Genomic DNA, 25,729 nt, shown 5'->3' with positions numbered 1-25,729 from the left:
TGATGTCATCTCATACGATTTTTAAACCGACACAAAGTGCGTAGAACAGACTTACATCTATGGGACTATGAACTCGATTGGAGGAATTCCTGAACTGATTTTCGTTGAAACATACTGTTACTATGAATCGTCCTATCCAGTAGAATGTATAAATTGCTGACAAAAATAAATTTCTTACTTGTAAAGTAATGTAATGCATTCCTTGGTAGACCAATATTGAATTACTCATCGCTTAATAAAATTAGATATGTCGGCGGTACCGACTTTTAGCTGTCAATACTTTGCTCACTGAGCATTACGTCATCTCCCCACTGTCGTCGTTGGACTATAAAATCAGACACGCTGTGCGTAGCGAGGCATTATTCGTCCGGTTGTTGCCGAGGACACTTCTCAGTAGGAATAGTCTGTCGTACTGTAGGTTTTACAGTAGTGGTTACCTAAAGTGGTACTGTTGGTTAAACGAGTTGTTATTGTGGTGGTTAGGTTAGATGGTTGGTTTGGGACCGGTGTAAGGGGTGGAGGAGCCGGTCTAGGTAGGTTAGGTTAGGTTTACCTAGTTACGCTGGTAGTTGTGACATGCAGTAAACGGAAGTATTGATCTTAACACGTCTGAAGATCGCCTAGTGATCGAAGCAGACCCTAAGGATCTTCGCCCGCCTTCATCAATTCTTAAACAATCCTCGGCTCGATCCGACAGATACTTTTCGATTATGAACTTCACTACTTAATTTGACCATGTATTTTAGATCTTACATCTTCTAAATCTGCCTTCAGTCATTTTCGGACAAAACTGTGTTTTTATTTGGACTGATACACACACAAGGAACAATATTTTTGATGTAATATAATGCATAACTACTTCCTAACACGTCATTATTTGAATCGTAATAAATCACAACTAATTTGAAGATTGGTTGACTGGTTCAAAAACATTTCACGACTGGTTTGATTAGACACGTTATGAGAGTTTGTTATCTCAGCAGTTTGACAAATATTCCACAGTGCTATCAATAAAAATCAACTCATCTAAGCATAGGCACAAATCTATGGGTCAGCAACATGATGTAATCCAGGTATTATATTTCGATTCGTCAATCAAATAAACAGCAAACAGCAAAATGTTAAAGCAATTTAACATGCATATTTTCAGCAAAAATCTCAAAAATCGCATCGCAAGCATTTTGGAAAAGTGGGAAGTTTGTCTGGCTTACTGAGTCTAAACTATAAACAAACAGAGAATGTTCGTAATATCGACAACTCGTGAGCATAACTTATAAAGAAAAGAGATAAAATGTGTACAGCGCTAGTCTGTTCACATTCATTGAGCTAGGTATGTTTCACCTTTAAAGCAATGATTGTGGTTTTCTATTTTCCCAATGATACAAAGCAAGTATTTTACCAGACCATATCGATATCATGAACACTCGTAGTGATAAAAAGGGAACGATAGGTTTATACAAACGGTCTGCAGCGTTATGCATATCACTGCACGGCGCGGCATCGATGTTGTAGCACTCAGATACCCGTTGACTGCAATCTGGCGCTGGCGGCGCGCACTCGGACACCGTGACGAGGCGTTACGTCTGGCAGTGACGTGCAGAAGGCCTCGTACTAGCGGAGAGCGTCGAAACCCGTAGCGATCTACTCGGCGTCGTGCCACAGCACAACAAAGCCTCGCGCTCCGGAGAGCGCTGAAGCTCACGACGACGTGCTAAGCAGCACCAGAGCCTGGCTAGGCTCCGCAATCGGCACCGACACGGATTGCGTCTGGCTGCTCCCATGCATCAACACCACCGAAGCTAGTAGCGGCTACCGGATCCATACCCGCACGTGACATTTCTTCAAACGTGAAAACACTGTAAAAGCTTTTCCAAACAATTAGTGGTTGAGATAGTCCGCAAAGGACGTCCCTCTTTAGTTTTACTACGTCTGCTAGATATCAGACGGTATTGTAAGTATCTCTGCTCAGTGTTAACAGAACAATGAAAAATTTTCTCGAAAATTTAAGAACATATCAAAATTTAGATAATTCTTCAAATTTATAAAATCAGAGATGGTATCGAACGAAATAGGCCTTCAATCCCACTTCTGATCTTATAAAATGAACAAAAAGGGCAATTTGGAATAATATAATCGTAGGAAGATATCGAAATTGTAGAGCTTGAGATATCAACAATTAATTAATGATTGTTTGACGTGATGTATCCATGACAATCGAAAGATGACAGCTATCTTCATAAGTCTCGTTGCACTTCTAAGGAGGTTCTTCATAACAATATATTTAACAAATAATTGCAATGTCATAGATAAACAAGTTAAGGTGTCGACTATAGATATATTCTCCAGAATTCAATATTCAAGATTTAAGAACTGTGGTAACGGAAACCCTTTGTTCCAGTATAATCTACATAGTGTCAGGCAGCGGTGCCGGCACAGAGCAAGTAGAGCGCAGCTGCGAAGAGTTGCAAGCCGAGAGGCGCGACCTGGCCGTGGAGTTCCTCTTCTGCCTCGCGCTCATCGAGGTGCTGAGGCAGCTGCCGTTCCATCCGGGCCACGAGGACCTCGTGCAGTACATCGAAAATGTTGCCTTCAAAAGGTTCAACTATAAAGACGGGTGAGGCGTTTCTGCATCTTCAACTTGTAACAGTGCAGCTGTGGTTAGACCAGATTTAGCATTCTAATCACAATGGATCGGAGATGTTTGAAGTCAATTTAAGGACAACCCTGAAAAGGAAAAAGAAGAACTGTAACACCGGAATTCATAATCAAGAATTGTCCTCTAACCGAGCCTGTATCTTGACTATGAATTCAGTGTTATAAACGGCGATAGTTTTTATTTTCCAAAGCTGGACTTTGGAACAGGAAAACCTTATATAACAAGGTGTTTGATTTGTTTCAGGTTACAATCCAATCCTAATGCTGCCAACGTACATATCATAGCGGATTTGTACGCAGAGGTCATCGGCGTGCTCGCGCAGTCGCGGTTCGCATCCGTGCGGAAACGATTTACTGCAGAACTTAAGGTAATAACGACTTGACCGAATTTTGGGACATCTCAACCAAACTAGTGATGCCTATCAATGGTCCAATATACATAGCGCATAGCATAGCATAGATAGACCGACGGCTAAGGCACGAGGTGTTACACCGCCCACTTCACAGCTATATTCTGCACTGGAGATCTCTTGACAGAAAAACTCAATAACTTTTAGGTGCGACCCGGGATACGAACCCAGTAATTCTCAACAAATGTAACGCTAAGCTACAGTACTACCATTTTTATAAGTTTCTTCAGCCTTGGTCTTTTCCGCACTTAGACCTAGCCCTTCTCTATGTGAGACTGTGATCTGATTGTATGAAATAAGTCTTGGCTGTAATAAAACTGTTGTGGTTGATTCCAGGAGTTGAAAAGCCGTGAGCCGTCGCCGCATACAACGCAGAGTATCATCTCATTGCTGATGGGCATGAAGTTCTTCCGCGTAAAGATGGTGCCTATTGAGGAGTTCGAAGCCTCCTTCCAGTTCCTGCAGGAGTGTGCTCAGTATTTCCTCGAGGTCAAGGACAAGGACATCCGACACGCGTTAGCGGGACTATTCGTGGAGATACTTGTCCCCGTCGCCGCGGTAAGAATATATTGTCTTTCTACACGCCAGAGTGTAATTGCCGACTGCTTCGTCGCGAACATAGAAACCGAGACTCGATGGGTACAGGATATCTATTTCGATTGCCGCTATGACAACAAATAATAAGAATTTCAAAATGGTCGCCATGAAAATTAAAAGAATTAAAAAGTGTTATTTCTTGTATATCGGGACATTTCGTATGCGAATACGGCTCGCACTTGACCGATTTTTTCCTTCGATTGTGCAATGTGTGCTTAGTGCAAGCAAAAATAAAATCTGAAAAGCATACTTGTGAACGTGTAGGCTTTCTTAAAAATGCTCACTCGTGAACTTGGATTGTTACAGACTGTCAAGAATGAGGTGAACGTACCTTGCCTGAAGAACTTCGTGGAGATGCTATACAGCCACACCCTGGACACGAGTACCAAGTCCAAGCACCGGCTGGCTCTGTTCCCCCTCGTAACTTGCCTCCTTTGCGTGTCCCAAAAGCAGTTCTTCCTCGCCAACTGGCACTGCTTCCTGGCTATGTGTCTGTCGCATCTCAAGAACAGAGACCCTAAGATGTGCAGAGTTGCACTGGGTATGTATATTGACATAATTTCCTGGTATTCAATTGATACTTTAAGGCTAGCCGCATATTATCAGATAATTCTGCCAAAAAAATTCAGACATGCACCGGAAGACACTGCTCATACATTTTGTACCAAACCCTGCAAACACAACGCAGACTGTCAAAATGTGTCCGGGTCGCACTTCTGATGTTTGCATAATGAGTAGGACAGAAAGTTTACTGACTGAATGTTTGATCAAATATGCGGCAAACCTAAAACTGACCGCACTGACGTATCGGATTGCGTTAGTAGCATGCACAATACGGATACGTGTTTAACATGTCCCAAACTCTTCAAAGTAATAATATTCATGTATTTCATTTTGTTTAAAACGAACAAACGATTTATTATTAAAATTTCTGTTGCAGAATCGCTGTATCGCCTCTTGTGGGTGTACATGATACGAATCAAATGCGAGAGCAACTCAGCGACGCAGTCTCGCCTTCAAAGCATCGTCAACTCTTTGTTCCCCAAGGGCTCCAAAGGAGTAGTTCCGCGAGACACCCCACTGAATATATTCGTCAAAATCATACAATTTATTGCTCAAGAAAGGCTCGATTTCGCTATGAGAGAAATTGTATTCGACCTCCTCATGGTTGGGAGGCAGATAAAAATAATTTTGACGCCCGAAAGGATGTCGATCGGTCTCCGAGCGTTTCTAGTGGTAGCTGATAGTTTACAGCAAAAGGAAGGAGAGCCACCGATGCCTCGGACATCCGGAACACTGCCTTCAGGAAACACGCTGAGAGTGAAAAAGACTTTCCTAAACAAAATGTTAACGGACGAAACGGCTAGATCGATCGGCATGAGTGCCTACTTTCCGTACGTGAGAAGGGTTTTAGTAGAAATTCTCAGGGCGTTGGATGCGCACTACGGCAGGCCACTGATGTTGACCAACACGCAGAACGTTACCAAGGAACAAGAGATCAATACGGGAGAAAGGAAACCACGGATCGATTTGTTCAGGACATGTGTTGCGGCTATCCCAAGGCAAGTATAGTTTGCATTTCGCCTCTGGAGTTTGGATGGAACTGACAAACAAATACTGAAACATCAAACAACTGCTAAAAGTCTCGGAAGTCTAAGACTCAAAGTTATTGTTTTTTGACGTTTCCCATATAGACAAAAACAGGTCAGTTAAAAAAAATATTCCAATGAATTGAGAACCTCCTTCTTTTTGAAGTCGGTTAAAAATAGTATGACATTGGACATCAAGTTGTAAACAAAAACGAGTATTCGAAATGACAGCTGTCAAGTGCATAATAGTGCACATAAGGCTGTTGGTTTTCATCCAGATGATTTTTAGTATTCGGGAAACCATGTCATTATGAGTATAACAGAACTTTATATTATCTGTTTTAATAATTTTAAGGCGATTTCATAAAATTTGTTTTCTTTTTCAATAGTTTAAGAAATCCTTGTCCAAGGAGTCCAAACTAAATTCAGGTCGGGTATTTTTCTTACCACTGTACATTTTACAGGTTGATACCAGAAGGAATGAGTCCAAGTGAGCTGGTGGACCTACTGTGCCGCCTCACCGTACATATGGACGAGGAGTTGCGCGGCCTCTCGTTCCAGAGTCTGCAGACACTGATAGTGGACTTTCCGGAGTGGAGACAAGATGTGCTGGCCGGGTTTACACAGTTCTTGGCCAAAGAAGTTCAGGTCAGTACTTCTACAACTGGAACTGACATACATAATATAGAAATGCAAAGGAAGTAATATCTCCTTCTCTTTTCGAAGTAGATGTTTAAAGGACATTTATTTATTACTAGGCAATGTCAGTGACTTCATCCGTGTGGATTTAGGCCTTTAAAATCCTGTGGAAACTCTTATGATTTTCCAGAATAAAAAGTTGTCCATGTTAATTTCCGGGTCGCAAGCTACTTCTGTACCAAACTTAATATAAATCAGTAAGAGATGGACCTTTCAGAATTCCGTGGGAACTCTTTGATTTACTGTAATACAAAGTAGCTTAAATGTCTCCCGGATGTAAGTTTAACTCTGTACCAAATTTCATCAAAGTCGGTTTAACTTTGGGCAGTGAAAAGCTAGCAGACAGAAAAACTTTCGCATTCATAATATTAGATGGATTTTAAACAGGACACGTCGCCTCAACTGGTGGAGAACGGTCTCCGCATGCTGCTGCAGCTGGTAACCAGCTGGAAGAATGGCGAGCCCAGCGCGATAGCGCTGCCCAAGCCGGAGCCGCTGGCATCCGTCATCCGCGGCACTGAGGCGCTAGCGCTCGTGATGTTGTGCCAGTGCAAGGCCTATCCGCGCCGACTCGCCGTCCATATACTCAGGTATAGTCCGTACAAAATTAGAACTCACTCGCCATTTTAACTCTATATGTGAACTGTTATGTCAAAAGTACAGTTTAAATTTTTGAAACTAAGGACATATTAGGGACGATTGAGACTTAGAAGAAGATATTGAGACATAGAGAAGAAAAGAAGAAGAAGTAGAAGAAGGTTCTCGAACATAATTTTTAGTTGTGGCCAACTTCCATTATTGCCATTCTCATATTTTTGCTAAAAATCAGTTTCAGTATGGCCTCTTAATATAAAGTCTCCTTAATAGAGAGACCCTACATGAAAACTTATTTTGCTAAACTCAACAGTAAGAGAAAAAAAAATGTTTTCCAGGGAGACAAAATACCTCTTGGAGAGGTTGCAGCTGACTCGCGACGAGCCGGCGCTGATAGACTCGGCAGATCAGCACGTGCCGCACTTCACTGAGAAGTGTCTGCCCATCCTGCCGCCCACTGAGAAGCAGGCCGTGCTGGCCGCCGCCCAGCCCGACCTCGTGTGGGTGGGCGAGAGGAGCCACGCTGTTTGGACTGCCGGTGAGTTGCTTACCGGCTGACTGACCGGGACAGATATAGAAAGAGATGTTGCAACTGACTCGCGATGTCAGAACCCTTTGCGTAACTCCTAACAACAACTGTGCAATGATAACATCTAGTACATTACAAAAAAAGATCTACCACATAACATGAGTACCACATGTCATGAAAGACATAGAGTAATAGAGTATAGTAGACATAGTAGAGACATAAGAGTTCCCACGGGATAAACCGGGGGGTTTATCGCGGTTTATTTTTTTAAGGTGGACATAGTCCCAAACATAATCTAGTACAAAGAAAAATGGTAGTGGAAATGATGGTAGTGGTAATGTTCGCACGTGTGTTTCCAAATTCCGATGTCGTATTTCAACTGTAATAATTTGTGCACAGGCCTTCAGCACGATGAAACGTCTTCAAAGAACAGCTGGAGTGGCAGCGCCACCAACGGCGCAGACCCTTGGGAGGTTTGTGAAAAAAGTTTTCTCATAAAAAGTCTAATAAATTGGGTAGTAATGTACTATTGTTTTTTTTCTCTCTCGTCTGGCTTTACAAAGATTAGCCAATGTCAAGTTTGTAGTTATTTGTAACAAGTTAGGGAAACTATACAAGCATGGACCTCGTCTGTGCCGGCGCTCGCCGACACACGCACTGCACTCCCTTAGAGCGCTTTCCAGTTAGTTTTAACAACAAAAAAACACTAGCCAGCTAACACCAACACAGACGAAGTCTACTGTTGTTTTACATGGCATACTCGTAATGTATTAGAGGTGAATTAGCTTTGTTGTTTATACGGCCCTATGGTTTTGAAGGTCACAACATATTTAAATATTGTCAGGTGGTGCTGTTTGGTCTCCTCGAGAGGAATCGCGTGCCGGCGCAATGCCCGGCCACCGTGCTCCAGGCGTGGCCAATTCTACACGCCCGCATACACGCCCTCTACACTATCATAGAGCCTGCGTAAGTTCCTTAGCTTTACCTTTTCTGGACCTCCACCGTATAACGCCTGTTCGGTTGTCTAGTGGGAGACCTCGGCCGTGTTTAGTTACCACCCTACCAGCAAAGCCGTAATGTCTAGCGTCCAGGTGCGATGCCGTGTAGAAACCAAAGGAGTATGGGTTTAAAAAAACTGCCATACCTCTTCCAGGTTAGCCCGCTTCCATCTTAGACCGCATCATAACTTAGCACCAGGTGAGATTGCAGTCAAGGGCTAATTTGTATAAGAAAAAAAAAATAACGCATTCACGGTATATATACTGTATACAAACCAACATACCGCGAGTGCTTTGCATAGCTTAGAGATATTTTGTGGTAGCGCGACTGGTTACGTCGCCACTGGTGGCCCAACGAGATAGTGCCCTAAAGACGCAGTCTGTATCCTAAGTTAGACTTTGATTACATTGCAGGCCCGTGAATGACAACCGAGCATCGCTACTCTCACGCAGTCCCGCACTACCGAGAAAGCCTGAGAAAGAGAGAGATGGGTATATGCAAGTATGGAAGTATTACATGACTATGGCATACTTGGTCGTGCCGGCCGTGCCTAGTCCCATCGTCCGATGTGCCAGCCCCGATTTGAGTTTAAGGTAAATGTATACTGCAATGTGTATAACCTATCTATTTATACACAGAATTTAAACTTAATTCACCTTAAGGACTATTTTCATAGAACCGAAACGGATGAGCTGAAATGGCCGAAGCATTTTTGTCAAAAAAAAAAAACTTTTTTATGGCGCTAATTAACATAATGATAATTAATTGACCAAGTCGTATGGTCAATTTGAAGACAAAGTTGAACAAAAAAGTTTCAAATTTGAATCCTAGAAGTTGTAAATTAAGGAAAGGAATCAAGGCACTCAGGCCGCAGAACGCTTATTGAAGGCACACGTGATACGCTCACGAGAGTGAGAGATAGAGATAATAGTTAAGAGTTACGGTATAGAAAGAGTCTTTGAGACGTCATCTTGCTATGCCTGAATGTACTACATTCTGTGATACAAGTACCTTGTATTAATTTTAGGAGCTATTTACGTTTTTTTTAACCTACGGTTCTGTGTAAATAATCCTTTAGCATACCCTTACAAGGGAATATAAAAATCAAGTTTTCAATTTAGGATGCTCCTTTCTAGTGAGATTATTTTATTTTAAGTACTTATTTTTCTTTAACGTTTTTAGATAAAACATCATTGCGAACGGATAGCGAAGCGATTTTTAATCGATTTTATGCGTGTGTGTAATCAAAGTCTATGAACGCAGAATAGTTCCGAATTTCACCTACTTCATCTATTTCAAAAACACGTAATATTGAAAAGAATCGCGTCGCATACGCAAATAGTTAGGCCGCTGGTTAACAATTGCAGAAATTGAACACTTGAAAGTTTTTGTCTTTCGATTTCTGCATACCAAATGATATTTTAGTAGCCTTTTTATATTTCACTACGATATATTTTTAATCGAAATAAGAATGCATAGATTTTCATTGTGGCTGTATAGAAAATCATTTGTTGCCAATTACATCTAAATTCTAGTACATGAACCAAAGTTTACTTAAAACAGTTCGTTTTATGTTTAAAAATTAATTAAATACACGTCACACGGACGAACATTTTACCCCTTTTGTTAATCTTTATATTGAGCTTATTATCCAACATAATATAGTATGTATGTGTTTAAATATATTTTAATTGCGATCCGATTGGTAAATGATTAGTTATTGTTTTGCTGTCGTGCTGCTCAGTAATCGTCGATTATATTTATCGCAATACAATTTTTTACTAAATAAGTTAATAGATGTTTTTCGGGGGAAAGCATGTAATTTTTTAAATTTCTATTGCTATTGAAATGAAATGAAATGAAATGATTCTTTATTTTGCTTTCACATAGCTTTTATTATAATAGCGTGCACATATTTTTATTAAAAAATTAATTTAGTGGAATGTTTCTTATTTACAAGAAACGTTTGTAGGACCTACATGTTTTGATATTATGATGTTGGACTAACTGTTAAACGTTATTTACTTAACTATTTTATGTAACTAGATTTTAATATGTGAGTATGTATGAGAACTAAAAATATCGTATATACCAAAAATATAATATTTTGATATACCTCAAGCATGAGCACTGACTGTGACAAGTTATATATTTTTATTATGTCACTGTCCCTGTATCTCATAATAATATTTATTTAAAATTTGTCATGATGTAAGACACGGCAAATCGTGTACAGGTGATACACACATAGTCGATAGGGAGAAGTATTTTAAGTCTTCAAAGCGCCTTTATATTGTGATTTTATTGATGCTGATCGCACATTACAGATGAGCCGAATCGTTGGAAATGTTTTATTCTGATTCGCCAAAGATATTGCGGCGTTATTGTCGCACGTTTCTAATACCGAATATATGCGTACAAACTTAAAACAGGACGGACCATCCGCCATATTGTGACTCTTAACTGGAAACATGCTCTAACTCAACAACAATAACAATAACAAGTTTCAGTTTTTTCAACAAGTTTTGTTAGTACTACATAATGCATTAAAAATATTACATCTACATTCTACAGTGTAAAATGGGTGTTTTCCCGTAGCAAAATGATTTTGTCCTGGTAATTCATTTGATTATAAAAAAAAATTGTTACTTTTACTTTTTTTAATTTAATTTTATGTTTCGGTACTCCTATTGAGGGCAAATCGTTTAGCCGCGGGAAAGCACTACTAAAATTTCACGCGGAGTATTGAATTAAAATATGTCTAGTTAAGACGTTACAAGATGGCGCTAGTCCATCCATCCATCCAACCAATTCTAAGTTTAGACGCATTATAAACGGCAATTAAGGGTCATCTCGTAATATGAGATCAGCTAATGGAATTGCGTTAAAAAAAAAAATGGACGCGGTAGTAGTTCCGCGCCCAAGGATTCGTACGCGTCGTACCAGATCGCCAGCTCGGTTTGCAGCGGTCGTGTGATGTATGCTGTCGTTCGGTAGTGCGGGCGCGAGCGCGGGCGCGGGTGCGGGCGCGGGCGAGGGCGAGCGGGAGCGCGAGCGCGACAGGGAAGGCTGGGCGCTCAGCACCTCCAGCGAGAGCCTCAACACGCCCGGGGGCTTCTTCACGCTGCCCCTGAGCTATGCGCGCTCGCACAAGCACCACAAGCGGACGAGGTGGCCCATTGTGCACGTCCCATCTGACACGAGTAACTTGTCGTAAACGCATTGCGCTTTTGTCGATTCCATCCCGCTCAACCGGCCGATCGACCCTTAGGAATTTTATCAGACCAGAACCGACCGACAAACCAGCCAATATTGCAGTACCTGACAGCAAATATTACATATCGAGCTTTAGAAAATAATCGGTAACTTATGCTTCGATTCGAAAGGCTTTACTACCGTATTGTCGCTGACTTGTCAGTTTCAACGATAGAGACGACGCTCTATAAAACAGAAGCTATCGATTATCTCTTTCTTTAGCTCGATGTGTAATATTTATTGCCGGATACTGTATAAGCTTTTTCTGTTGAAAATATTGTTTGTTGAATATCTGATTGTACCGACATAAATGAAACTTTAAAGTCCATAGTTACTCTCTTCAATAGCAATTACGTTCTACTTGATTAAATCAAAGCAATGGAAAAAACACTAGTTTGAAAACTCACGAAATCATTTTGAGTTCTCTACCGCGATTCCTGTTTGCTGAAATAGTAGGTTCTATATCCTATCCGCGGAATGAATTGGTATAGCGCTCTCTCTGTCACGTAATTCCATGCAAATGATAGAGCCAAACAAATACCCTCAGTCAGTATGGCTTAGTGTCAAGATATTAAAGGCTATACTGATAAATTTTAATAAAGTAACTATCACTGTATTTGACGAACACTGGTTAATAAGCGGATGGAATCAGCAAGCCAGTTCATGCACCGTCATGAACACCTGAAGTTCAGACGGCGTAGACATTTCATTCCTCACGCACTGGCCGAGCACTGCTACTGTAAACCATCGCGACTGTTGTGGGAATAGGCAATACATAGGCATTACACTGTGTGCATTCATCTTCATATACTACCGACTTTAACCCGGCTACGGTGGATCAAAAGCTAGTTTTGATCGATCGATTTAGCGATCCATGTATGTGCTATAAGATCATAAATCGCGTTCACTATTTGTGTTCTCTACAGCAACGTCTCCAGGCTTTTAACTGTTAAGAGATCTCTCTATGACAGTTACTCTCACAGTTAAAAATAGAGGGTTTTCTTAGAAATAAATTTGAGTCTTGCTAAAGCTAATTTTTTAGATAAACCCTTGTGATAGCACGTTCTTTTGAAGTCGTTTATTATAGCTCCCATAAGTGATTTGGTTATTAAAATCTCAATTAAGGTCCCATTCCTTAGTGCGTATGAACATGACGCATAAACGCTGCGCATAATGCATACATTTTGAGATCGTGCGTTTGGGCGCACTAAATTACCTACACACTATGTTCCAATTGCATTCGATTTGTTTGTATGCAATGCAGTGCGGTGCGTTCAATCGTATCAAGGAAACTTGCTAAGAATAGTAATAAAAAACAGTATAGTAAAATCAGCCAATAACAAACAATAGTAAATAATTACGTGTACATTGTTAAACAGCTAGCCGTGGTCGGGTCCAAGCATCATCTTGTGTATATGTCAATAACAAAGGGACATGGGGATATCTAAATTTTGTGTTACGCGTGTTATTCATGTTGTGACGTCAACTTTCGCAATTATATTTACAAAATCGTTTCAATATTGAGGCCTGTGGACTGCATCCTTCAAAGTAAAAACCGAGTATGATATGATAGATTTAATATCATGAACGAAAAAAATATAAAATTTAGTGAATCTATTTAGTATAATATTTATAATCATCATATGTAGTTTAGTTGGCCTTGTATAAATCTATATGCATGTTTGTTACTTTTTTACTATATCTTTAAAACTTTGATATAATATATATAGTAGCATATAAAACATAAAGAAATCATGATTTGAGCTCTAATTTTCGTGCGCTATTAAATATCTATCTGACCTATCTTAGATCAAATTTTCCTTTTAGGTACAAATTAATTAAATATAATATTTCAAAGTTCATAGTATGTATTAGTACACACATTTTATTCAACATACACAAATGTAAAAACCGAAATGCCTACAAATATAAGTATTATTACATAGTTATTAAATCAACAAACATATCGGAAGTTTATTTAATAGGTTTCGTCTGAAATTACTTTTTGCTATATAAATAGATTTTGCTTCGATAAGTAATAATTATATTTGAATTCTTCATTTAGGCATGAAATTTTGTTTTAGTATCGGCGTCCTTATTGAGGCAAAAACTTAAGGAAACAGAGACCGATATTTATTATTTACATATAATTTCCTGCTGGTTATCAGTATTTATTCAATTTTTACACAACATACTTTGAATTATTGAGAGATATTCAGTACACAATACATATCCGCGACTCACAAACGACTTTGCAGATTATAATAATGCAACAAAACTAGCTCGAAAGTCTTTTAAACACAAGTGAATTTGTAAAATGAACTAATTCTTCTAATCGTTTCTTTTCGTTTTATACTTGTAATAATCGAGCAATGTATGAGTGGATATTTTCAAAATGGCAGTGTACGTGTTCGGTTTTCCGCGCGATCCTGACCCCTATGTACAGTTGAGTTGCAAACTTTTACACGCATGTATTTTGTGATTTTATTACAAACTGGAATCATTCTGACGCGATCTCTCTAGAGTGTTTAGAGAGAAATGTGAGAAGGATAGATTTATTCACTGTACTTTACAGAGAAAGAGATGACAATAAAGATACGTAAGCCGCCATGAGATCGAAAAATTAAACCACAACGTTTCAAATATTTTTGGAAATTATAATAGTTTTGAAATAAATTGTTTCCAAAAGTCGCAAAATTTGCATTGGCATAAAGGCAGTCAATAGCTATTTCATGTGATCCAGAATCACCAATTTTCACCAATGTGATCCAGAATCTTGAATACTTATAAATAAGAGATTATGCGTGTAAAAGTTAAAAAGCATTCCACTAGTTTAAACCATCACTCACATCAATGTTTCCAAAACAAAACAAAACATGGTAAAACTCTATACACTCTAAAAGTGATAAAAATAAGCGTTGAAATCTATAAAATCACGAAACTGTACGCCTAGGACGATTTTTCACATTTCGAAAACAATGGATTTCGTTAGTTTAGATATCATAACGTCAGAATTTATCCTTTGTTTTAAAGTTGCGCATTCCACACTGTCGTTATTATTTCACAAATTTTCGCTAAGGCCGCTCATACTTGACATCGAGTTTCATCTTCGGAAGCTGTAAAAATTCGTGTAGGTGACGTTAAATTTCTTGATCGCTCGGAAGTGGTGACGAGTAGCGTTGCATTAGCATTAAACGGTATCAGCTAGAAGACGGCGGGGAGCGGGACAAAGCATACACCCGCACAGTCCACATTCGTCCCGCGTTTGATTTCGTACAGACATATGACAGTTGCAACTTCAAAGCGATCAAGGTATTTGGCGTCACGTGTACTGGGGGTTACTAAGCTGTGTGGTGTGGCATTATCATTAGCAGGTTAAATGTTTCTCATGTGTTGCCAAGGTTCTGTGGAATTTTTGTTATGTTCTAGTAACTGTTCGTGCTTATTATCAACATAGATTACTTTCATGTTTATTATTATAGATGTGTAGTAGAAACAACCAATTTAAACTGTATTTACTTATGTATATGCCTTTTAAAAAATGAAAACGTATGAACAGTACTCGTCACTAAAGCTGCAGAAATGTGATGGTTTTGGTGCGGCTATGGTGGTGCAGGCATATGGTGATGTGGTAGCAAATGATGATGTTTTTAACTTCTGCAAGTTTCAGTTGCTGAAACCCAGCTAAGACTTGCCGGGAATATTTAAACTGAGCAATTATCATGCAAGTGACTTGCCAGAGCTAACGTCTGCAAGTTTTATTGCCTGTAAACAACACATAAGATTAATATTAAAACCTGCACAGTCCCAACTTATGTGACGAGGACTATATATGTACGTACTTAATTTAATTTGGATTTTATTAATTTGCAATAGTTATATTCTCTATGCATTTTTTACATACCGTAAACTCACTTAGACATCGGAAGCTGTATAAATATTAAATATACATATATTTTTTGTTGTATGTTTATTTTGGTTTTTTCACACTCCACTATCGCTATTGTTGTTTTATTTCGCAGGATTCAAACCATAGGGGCGTATAAACAAATGGTCTTTTTTAATGCTGTACGATACCAGTGTTAGCCGGAGGGTTTATTTCATTATAATTTTACGCTACAGTAATCAAAGTAGCTATTTTTACGGTTTCACACCTCAAAAAGATAAAATGCACCCTTATAGGATCACATGGTTGCCTGTTTGTCGGTCAAGGGGAATCTTAGGGTTACTCATAGGGTTACTTTCCGTTAACCTACTGAATCATGAAGAGCAGGTAGCAATGTTTCAGAAGTTGTAACACAGGTAAAGGAAGAATTCCGAAGACCGTGAATTTGAGGGTAGATCAGAAAAAAATAAGTGTTCACCGCCAAATAATTAGTTTACTAAATCACATCAAGATGGCGCTGTCCGTAACTTCCTGTGTTGTACAACTGTTTGAGTGATAAATTGTTACACTGGTTTGAGATTTCTTGTACAATGGTACGGAACCCTTCATGTGCGAATCCCACGCGGTTTTTTTTTTGTATTTCCTGAAAAGTAAGGGTACTCCGAATACGCCTCTATGACTTGAAACCCACGATTTGCGGACTGTAGGAACTGGTATAGTACGAACTCGTGTGGTGTTGACATAGCTCGTCTCCGGACTCGCTGAGTGAGCGAAGCGGGGGAGAGGCGCGCGGCGCGGTGGCGGCGCCCGGCTCGCTGCACAAGCTCGCCGTGCCGCTCGCGCGCTGCGAAGTGCCTGAAGTGAGAGATGCGGCCGTTGCTGCTTGCGGACATATCAACCCAGACGCGCTCAAGTAAGCTCTAACTATAATTAAAAACCGTAATAAGCTTGCAACTCCTACGCTCCGCCTTAAGAAAGTCCAAAGTCTTTTGAGGGAATGAGTAAAATCGTTTATATTAAAATTCCGCTATCGATTTTATAGTTGCCTTTATCAGAGCAGGCGCACTCCGCATTGTAGGTACCCGGCGGGTTAGATTTGCCGGGCCAATAGTGAACCTTCTGTACCTGTACAATTAAGTATTCTGAGCCTTTACACAAGACGCCTGCTTTCGCATTTATAATATTGGTAGGGGTGTGAGAAAAGGCGGGATTGCAAACTGATCTTCCGTGTAAGAATTTACCTGAAGCCTCGTTGTTGGCAGGGATCTCTTTGAAGAATTAGTGCCATTGCTCCGTGAAGCCGTGGACCGAAAACAGGAGAACATGCGGCGCCGGCGACGTCGCGACGCGCTGCGGCTGCATCTCAACAAAATGTTGCTCCTCATCGCACAGAGGAAGACCTTCGCCACCAGGTAACTTCAGACCACCACATAACGCTTCATTACTTTTGGAGTCAGACCACAGTTCATGACAGTTAGGAAACTTTTAACAAAATCAAACAATGGCCTAAACCCTTCTCATTCGGAGAGAAAATGAGTAGTGAACCGGCGATAAACTGATCATATTGACGATTATGTAATGTGTGTGTACAGTTCGTATGCCCTGGAAAGCGGTGGGCTTCACTCCAGCATCACCGAGTATTTGGATGGCGTGCGACAATGTCTGGAGGTGGAGGGCGAGAAGGACGCGCCCGCGGCTCGCGAGCAACGGCTCACGTTCGCGGACTTCGTCACCGAGCTCATCAAGAGCTTCCCCCGTAAGTGAATTTCTCCATTTGACTCCCATCGGTGGTGTTCCCACTAGATTAAAATTTAGATTCCTACTAGATTAAGATTCAAGGGGCGGACCAACTAATTCCTGAAAGGCCAGCAACGCATCAGTGGTTCTTCTGGTGCTGCAAATGTTTGTGGGCGGCGGTAATCACTTAACATCAGGTGATCTGCCTGCTGGTTTGCTGGCTATTTTAAATTTTTTTATTTCATTTGTTTACTATGTCTTCACAAATAAGAGAAAAGCACTATACAAGTCCCGGCCGTTGCTGTTCTGCTCTTCTATGCTTTTAAAATAAGTAGTTTATCTTAGTGGTTTTATCACCAGTGGAAATGTACGGGTCACTCCTAAAGCGGGAGCTGTGCAAGAGCCTGTTCGGCCTGTTCGCGGGCTGGTGCGGGCCGCTGGGCAAGCACCTCGGCACTCTGGTACCGCAGCCGCAGGCGCCTGAAATTGACGACCGGCTCAACCTTGCTGCGCTCAAGGTAATCACGTTATGTTAACAATCAATTAATCAATCAATCAACCAATCAATCAATCAATCACTCAATCAATCAATCAGCCTGTTTGCGTCCACTGCTGAAAATAGGCCTTCCCAAGAGCGCACCACCACACACCTCATCCATCCACTTCCTGCTACCTTCTTAAGATGCTCAAATGAGCTCGTTGGATCATTCAGTTTAAATACACTGAGTTAACGAATCATTAGGCTGTTCTTGCACTTTTGATAAAAAACCCACTTTTTAATTTTTTTTTGAACATGTCAACATGTGTCGAATTTCGGCACTTGCAACAAGGCGGACTGTGGCCTAATAGTCAAGGCATCTGGCGTGATTCCCAGAAGATCAGGTTCGAATCCTGCCAGTACCACAATTTTTGATATGTATTTAAAAAATATTTAGAGACCTTAAGTGTGGGTTCACTATCATAAATAATTATAAACATGTGTGTTGTTTTGTGGTCAGGCGATGAGTGCGCTGGTGTGCTGCGGGCCTTGCTTCGCGCCGGCTGCGCTCGCTGAGGACGGCTCGCTGTACCCGTGGCTCAGCGAGATGCTCTGCTCCACCAACGATAAGGTAACCACCATAACAATACAAACACACAATACTGACTGTATTGGAACCCACATGCAAAACTGATCCAGAGGGCGCCACAAGAGGTCCGGCTGATGCAAGCCGTTGTCTTTAAAGCGTCTTAGGTTTCATACAGGAGGTTTTACAATACAATTTGTTTTTTATACAGCCTTAGTATAGTCGGTTCCACGATACTACCTCTATGGCCAGTCCGCTTATACGCCTCCTGCCGGAATAAATTGGCAGTCCCCAGGGAAGAACTCTAGTAAAAATGAAGACAGGTGATAGTACTGATAATAATTACTGATATCATACCACAAGAAAAAGCGAATTCAAAAGCCTGTATTTTTAAAAAGTTTGCAATGTATTGCAAATTAAAGCTCTGATTCTCGCTAGAGGTCAAAGAACGTGGCGTAGAAGGTGCCGTGGGGTTAGTCGTCTCAGACGGGGCATTAACCGAGTTTTGCACGCTATGCATTGCGGGTTTGAAAAATACTATATCACTAAAACTACAAGTATAAAGCAAATGGTTATAGTATTGGATTTTGTTAGAGTAGTATAATAATAGCGTTAAAGTTTTGGCTAGCGTTCTAATTACACCGTGCATTACACTAGCCAACTATACTTACATGTACACATGTACAACATACAAATTTTGCTGTAGATATACGAGTTGGCTCGCGAGACGATAGTGCTACTGCTGGACTGCAACCCGGACATCGGTCCGTTGCTGGACTGGACGGTGGACAAGTGCTTCACGGGGCCGGAGCGCGTAGCGGACGGCTGCTTCATGGCCCTCGCTACCATATTTAGTGCCAGGTGAGCACCAATTCTGCATACGAGCTGGCTGCAAACGATTGTGCCAACAAAAGCAATTTTATTTGTTAAATTTTAACTCTTGGTTTCGATACTTTATTAAATTGGTACTTCCAATAGTTTATGAAATTAAAAATAACCAAAGTGATGAAATTAAAAATAACCAAATAAAAATAAACTATGTGCATTACTGTTTCACAGTAAATGCATGACTGAGTAGGCTCCCGCGGTAGTGGAGCGGTGCGGGAGGGTGACAGTTGTCTCAAGTTGACGAGTCGCTGAGCTCTCGCGTCACGTCCGTCACGTTGTTTTTTTCTAGTAGGGGAAAAATCCCTAATGGACTTCTGTCTGTCGACAGAGCATGTCCGACTCGCAAGGACTAAAAAAACCTCCCTCTAGAAGATCAGCACGGAACCGTATTACATTACTTCGTGCTGACTCTCTAATTGCTCTCACTCCTTTTTTTTTGCTTTTCTCTGTCCTCCCTTCTCATATGACTAATACTCCCCTTTTTCTTCCAATTAAGCGTAAAGCTTGTGCCAGGAGCAAGTACGACAATAGTACAACGGGTGGGTTTGAACCGCTGACCTATCGGAATTCAGTCCGCTTCTCAATCGTTGAGCTATTGAGGCTTATTGGCATGAGTTATAACGCGGCGTGTGTTGCAGGGAGTACCCGTGCGACCACTACACGGCCATCATCAACGTGACGCTGATGTGCACGGGCTGCCCGCGCGCGCCGGTGCACGAAAGCGCGCTGCAGCTTCTACAACTGCTGGATAAGCGCTTTTTCGGCAGCGTGGGACCCTTGCCTAATGAAGACGACTCCAGTGAGTGAAACATTCCTTTATTTATTTTGTTTATTCAAGGGACAAATCTAACGGGAACTCTGAAACATGTGAAGCCAAGTACAGTTGCTGAAGGGCAACAGGGGGAATAAAAGTAAAAATATTTAACTGAATTTTATTGAAGTATGTGTAGGAACATAAATAATATATCAGTCAGTAGGCAGCGAGTAGAGACAACTGAGAACCAAAATGGTCAGAGAGATAAAAGTACAGGGTAGTACGTAAAGAGTAACCAGAACGCCAGCAAACACTAAGACGGGTGGTAGTACTGATGATTACTGATAAGATGCCATAAAAAAACTACGATTTTTTAAATAGCTCACAATATATTGCAAGTAAAACGTCTGACTGACGCCAGAGGTCTACGAACGTTCCGTAAATAGTTCACTCGAAGTTAATATCGCGTCGTAGGTGGGGCATTGACTTGAGTTTGCACACTATTCATTGCGGGTTTGAAAAATACTAAATCACTAAAACTACAAGATAAGGAAAATCGTGACTGGCATTGGATTGTGTTTAAGTAGTGTAATAATAACGCTAAGTTTTTGCTAGTGTTCTGGTTGCAGCCTGTATATAAAAAGAAAAATTTTGTACAGAGGTTCCATTTGTAATGAAAACAAGGAATAAGGGTCGATTTGTGCCTTCGCGATTATTTTGGGCAGCACTCTTCCTTTATTGAGTGTCCAGTACAATACGATACGATTTCCGCTAGATTTATTCCTGATCTAAAGGATTCCAGGAGATTTTTTCAAAACGTTACATAGATTAATGTGCGCAAGAGATTGTTTCGTTATACGTAAGCTTACGCCAACTCCTTGCTTTAGGGATTTAAAAGTAGTGTAGCGAGTTATTTTATTATTATTACGATGTACTACATTACTAACCTTTAACGAACTTATTGCTGTGATCTGAACTTTTTAGCAGCGTATACATCTTAAGTTTTCAGCAAGTATCAGCGGCTATTTGCTAAGGTTAAAATGACGAAAAACTAATCGGTTTTTCAAATATTGTTGACATTTTAGGTAGGATCAGAATAATACTATGATATAAGTAATCCACTAGAGATTTCATTGGTGTTAATATGTCTTAGTATTGTATAGTAAATTTATCGTGTGATCATGTCAAAAACTTCGATGCATCCGTGCCCACACCTACCCCTAGAGTTAATGCCACAACTCCAGTATCGATTTACAAATTTTCGCTGCATATGAATACCAAATCGATATGTTATCGTTGATGTTAATTTAAGAGCAGTTGACTACTTGTTTGTAAAGTAAGTGTTCTTATGATGTAACATATTTCATTCAAAACTATTTTCAAGATACCATGATATGGGTCCCTAATTTTTCGTTTCACCCATACTATATTCTACAAAAGATAATGATAGATTATACAAATAATGGATATCATCACTGCAAAAATAAAATAAATAGTGCCTCTAGAAATCGAAACAAAAATCTGTCTACTAGTAAAAAAAAAATAGGATAAAATTTTCCGATAAATACGAGTATCCTTTAGCTGATTGATCCGCGAATCCATAGAGATTGATACTACATAATAGACAATACCACGATAAATTGATCAATTAGATCGATTAAATAAAAGAATGATTTTATATTCCCCGTTAAGTTTCTCGATATATTTTTTATTTATTAATCTTTCAAATATCGACTAGACTTGGTTACAGCGCATCGCTATAACTGTCAACTTTGAACATTTACCGATATCTGCCATATCATATATCGTGGTATTTCGAAAAGAGTATGAAGTTGCCTTCAAACTACGGGAATACAATATAATATATAAATATCTAAGTGTGAACAGTGACATTTAAAAGTAGGGTGAGCGATATTTATATATTATATTATATTCCGTAGTTTGAAATCAACTTGAAACTTAATTACTCATGTTGTCCAAAGATCATAAATATATTTATAAGTGTCAAATGAGTGTACTTAAAGAATGATAAATAAAACATCTTCTTGACTACTGTTTTCATTCCTACGTGTTTTCATTTACGTAAAGTTAATGCTGGTTATTGTTGTAATAACTGGGACCGAGTTTTAATGCCAAACCGCTAACACAAGTTTGAGTATGATTGCTGTAGGTCTCTAGGTATGCCTACTTGAGTACTTGATAACTCTATGATTGCCTGTAATTGTATGAAGTCGACCTCTCATGAATAGCTTATTAATTATAAAAAACCGGCCAAGTGCGAGTCAGATTCGCGCACTGAGGGTTCCGTACTCGGGTATTTTTTCCAACATTTTGCACGATAAATCAAAAAATATTATTCAAAAAATAAATAAAAATCTGCTTTAGAATGTACAGTTAAAGCCCTTTCATATGATACCCCACTTGGTATAGTTATCTTACTTTGAAAATTGAAACACATTTTAATTTTTTTTTTAAATGACGTAACCACAAATTCGCGCTTTTCAGATTTATTCCTGTACTTGTGCTATAAGACCTACCTACCTACCAAATTTCATGATTCTAGGTCAACGGGAAGTACCCTATAGGTTTCTTGACGAATATGACGAACAGACAGACAACAAGTGATCCTATAAGGGTTCCGTTTTTCCTTTTGAGGTACGGAACCCTAAAAATGTATTGAATCTGAAACCTTGGGTCGTCTGGGATTATAGACAGCAGTTTTTAACCCTCGACCCAAAAAGAGGGGTGTTATAAGTTTGACGTGTGTATCTGTGTATCTGTGTGTCTGTGTATCTGTGTATCTGTGTATCTGTGTATCTGTCTGTGGCATCGTAGCGCCTAAACGAATGAACTGATTTTAATTTACTTTTTTTTGTTTGAAAGGTGGCTTGCTCGAGAGTGTTCTTAGCTATACTCCAAAATAAATTGGTTCAGCCGTTTAAGAGTTATCAGCTCTTTTCTAGTTTTCTTGTAGCAAAGAAGGTTAGATAACCGTTAGGTTCTTAATATTATATCAATTGACAAATGTCAAGCTGTCAAGATGGACGTTGCCTAAATACATAATTATTTATTTGTAAAAGATGTTTTGGAAAACTCAGATACTTTAGATCGTAGGCGCGGAATAGTCCAAGAAAATCAGTTCAGGCGTTTGAAAGTTATCAGGTCTTTTCGGTCTTTTCTAGTTACTGTAACCTTCACTTGTCGGGGGTGTTATAAATTTTTAATTTACACTTGTTATCGAAAACCTTTTAAAAGCATTCACGTTTTGAAGTCATTGAAACGAAACGCAGTGCTTTGTTTTCCACTAATCAGATTATTGGGAGATGACGTGATAAAATTAATTATCGCGTCACCTAACTGACCTGGCCTATTGGCACCGCTTCATGCAGTGAAAAGCACCCGTACTGCCGAGTTTCTTGCTGATTCTTAGCAGTCGAATCTGATTTCCGAATCGGCCGTAGTATTGATTTATGAGGCCACAGGTTGGCTTCCATGAAACAAAAATATATTTTTTAAATAGCAAGCAAACGAGCAAGCGGGTCACCTGATGTCAAGTGACCGCCGCCCATGAACATTTGCAGCACCAGAGGAACCGCCGATGCGTTGCCGGCCTTTTAGAAATTTGTTGGTCCGCCCCTTGACTAACCTTATGGTGTAATCTAGTGTACCTACTTGTGTTTGAAAAAAGCAACTAGTTAGTTCCACTAGATCTTGCAGTAGGAAATGAAGAGGAAGGGGTGCGCCTCGCGCTGCTGAAAGACACATGTTCTACAGGCGGCTACTTTTTTTCTGCGTCCTATATGACCCTTACGATAAAATCATAACCGACAATGCAATCTATGGCAATACACAACTACAATCTCTTGACAGCGTATTCGCCGAAGACGAGATCCTAGATTCTAATCGGCCTCCCTTATTTCGGCTTCCCTGGCAGTGGTAAGCGCTATGGTCTTATCAGTGGGAGGTGGGGTTCGATTCCCGGCAGGGGTTTGGAATTTTCTAATTTCTCAATTTCTGGTCTGGTCTGGTGGGAGGCTTCGGCCGTGTCTAGTTACCACCCAACTGGCAAAGCTGTACCGCCAAGCGATTTAGCGTTCCAGTACGATGCCGTGTAGAAACCAAAGAAGTATGGGTTTAATAAGAATCGCCATACCCCTTCCAGGTTAGCCCGCTTCCATCTTAGACTTATCATCACATCATATATTACATCATCACTTACCACCAGGTGATATTGCAGCTAAGGGCTAACTTGTATCTGAATAAAAAAAATTAAAAAAATCGAGGACTCTGAATCGCCACATTCTTTGGACCGAATGGAATGGGGGGAGGGGGAGCTGGCTAGGCTAAGATTTTTCTTTTCCTATATAATAGTAGCAAGTAAAATCAAGTTCAGTTGTTTTCCATCCATCAGCCGTTTCAGTTCGGTAACAATAAAAGCCCAGTTCTTATAACATAAACATTTATTTTATCTGTAACATAATATAATAGTGCTGAACCATACATTAATTCTTAATTCTATAGACTCTATTGAAAGTGGCAAAAAACAGATATTCAGCTCAACAAATAGATGTTCAACTCGTAACATATTTCCAATGCTGGCATAAAATTTGTTCAGCTCATAGTGATGTCATCATTGTAACAGTGCATCAAAGCCAAGGTCACTAAACGTCTTTTCCCATTTCTACATCAATGCTTATCTAGGTTCAAATAGCAATAGGTAACTTATCAAAATTATACACAAATTGCCGTTTTTATTGAACATAAACGACGTATTATATGAACCCTAAGCAATCAAAACATAATTACCAAAGGATATAAAATAGGAACATAGGCTTCGGCCAAAAATATAATTTTCATCTATAATTTTATTATTCCATCAATCATCTATTTAAAATCTCAATATAGAGTAATCTTAAATATCTTTATAACTTTATATTTGAAAATTTTAAACTATGATTATTCTATTCTAACATCGATATAATATATATTTGAAATATTAATTAACTACCATAGAGTCGCCTTCAAACTACGGAAATATAATATAATATATAAATATCGCTCACCCTACTTTTAAATGTCAATGTTCACACTTACCCGTAATATAATATTACATCTAAGTGTGAACAGTGACATTTAAAAGTAGGGTGAGCGATATTTATATATTATATTCCGTAGTTTGAAATCAACTTTATAATATGATCTAATTTTAAAGCGTGTATGGATTGCACGTCAATGTTTGACGCCTCTGAACGTAACATAACTTACTGTTTCACTACTCCTAGCTAATGTCCGGAATATATTGAACTTGGCGAAAGCGACATAATTTTATCTAAAAGCGACTAATAAGCTGACAAATTTGCCTTTAAGCTACTACACGCTTCCGAGGAGTAGTATTACAGATTTTGTAATAACGAGCGAAAAATTATTCGTGTATCTGATCAAAAGATTATGGAGTGCCCCCACAATTGGTTGTATAGAGAACACCAATTCCGAACAAAAATCGTACTCTACCTAGCTGTCAACCCAAACATGACACTGACCATCTATATATCCTATCCGTGGAATGAAAGTACAGCTTTCTTTCTGTTACGTAACCTCATATAAACGATAGAGCAAAAAGGAGATAGTATACTAGTATACTAACTACATTCCGCGAATCGGGTATAGCTAGAACTATGAGTCGTGTTCGTTTCCTTTTTTGTGTGCATGCGCAGTTGCGCGCGCCAATTTCAATTTTTTATTATTATTCTATGTTTACTCTATGTAAAGTGAGTGTCTTTTGTTTATTTGTGCGCATGTACAAATCGTGAACATGGGCACAAAAAAGTGGACGAAAACGACTATAGTTAGAAGCGAAATACCACTTCAAAAAATTCTCCTTTTGAGGAACGGAGAAAAGAGTCTTGACAGACAGATAGACAAATAGACAGACAGACAGACGAACAAAAGTGAACCTGTAAGGGTTCCTTTTTTTCCTTTTGAGAACCCTAAAGGCTACATTTCTTACGCCATATTCTTGTCTCAGAATTTTCTTACTATGTATTTAAAATATCGAGTGAATTTATTTCGTTCT

The 25,729-nt window shown here is 39.6% G+C and overlaps 1 protein-coding gene across 4 annotated transcripts in view; it reads left to right on the top strand.

Annotated features, from left to right (window-relative positions):
* Positions 1–25,729, top strand: part of LOC123880336 (protein furry) — a 114,891-nt gene that overhangs the window by 10,739 nt on the left and 78,423 nt on the right. For 3 of the 4 annotated variants that reach the window (XM_045928420.1, XM_045928418.1, XM_045928417.1), the window contains exons 7-25: positions 2,399–2,614; positions 2,900–3,023; positions 3,402–3,623; positions 3,969–4,203; positions 4,603–5,224; positions 5,716–5,899; positions 6,338–6,540; positions 6,883–7,082; positions 7,473–7,546; positions 7,918–8,039; positions 8,486–8,665; positions 11,070–11,243; positions 15,959–16,126; positions 16,476–16,625; positions 16,806–16,969; positions 17,311–17,468; positions 17,949–18,059; positions 18,721–18,875; positions 19,541–19,701. In XM_045928420.1, the coding sequence (XP_045784376.1) occupies positions 2,399–2,614; positions 2,900–3,023; positions 3,402–3,623; positions 3,969–4,203; positions 4,603–5,224; positions 5,716–5,899; positions 6,338–6,540; positions 6,883–7,082; positions 7,473–7,546; positions 7,918–8,039; positions 8,486–8,665; positions 11,070–11,243; positions 15,959–16,126; positions 16,476–16,625; positions 16,806–16,969; positions 17,311–17,468; positions 17,949–18,059; positions 18,721–18,875; positions 19,541–19,701 (3,623 nt within the window). The remainder of the gene's footprint in view (positions 1–2,398; positions 2,615–2,899; positions 3,024–3,401; positions 3,624–3,968; positions 4,204–4,602; positions 5,225–5,715; positions 5,900–6,337; positions 6,541–6,882; positions 7,083–7,472; positions 7,547–7,917; positions 8,040–8,485; positions 8,666–11,069; positions 11,244–15,958; positions 16,127–16,475; positions 16,626–16,805; positions 16,970–17,310; positions 17,469–17,948; positions 18,060–18,720; positions 18,876–19,540; positions 19,702–25,729) is intronic. The other variant, XM_045928421.1, reaches the window with a different exon arrangement.

Source organism: Maniola jurtina, chromosome Z, assembly GCF_905333055.1.
Source record: "Maniola jurtina chromosome Z, ilManJurt1.1, whole genome shotgun sequence".
Lineage (NCBI taxonomy): Eukaryota > Metazoa > Arthropoda > Insecta > Lepidoptera > Nymphalidae > Maniola > Maniola jurtina.
Note: the sequence above shows the minus strand (reverse complement) of the source record. Positions and strands in the feature narration are given on the sequence as shown.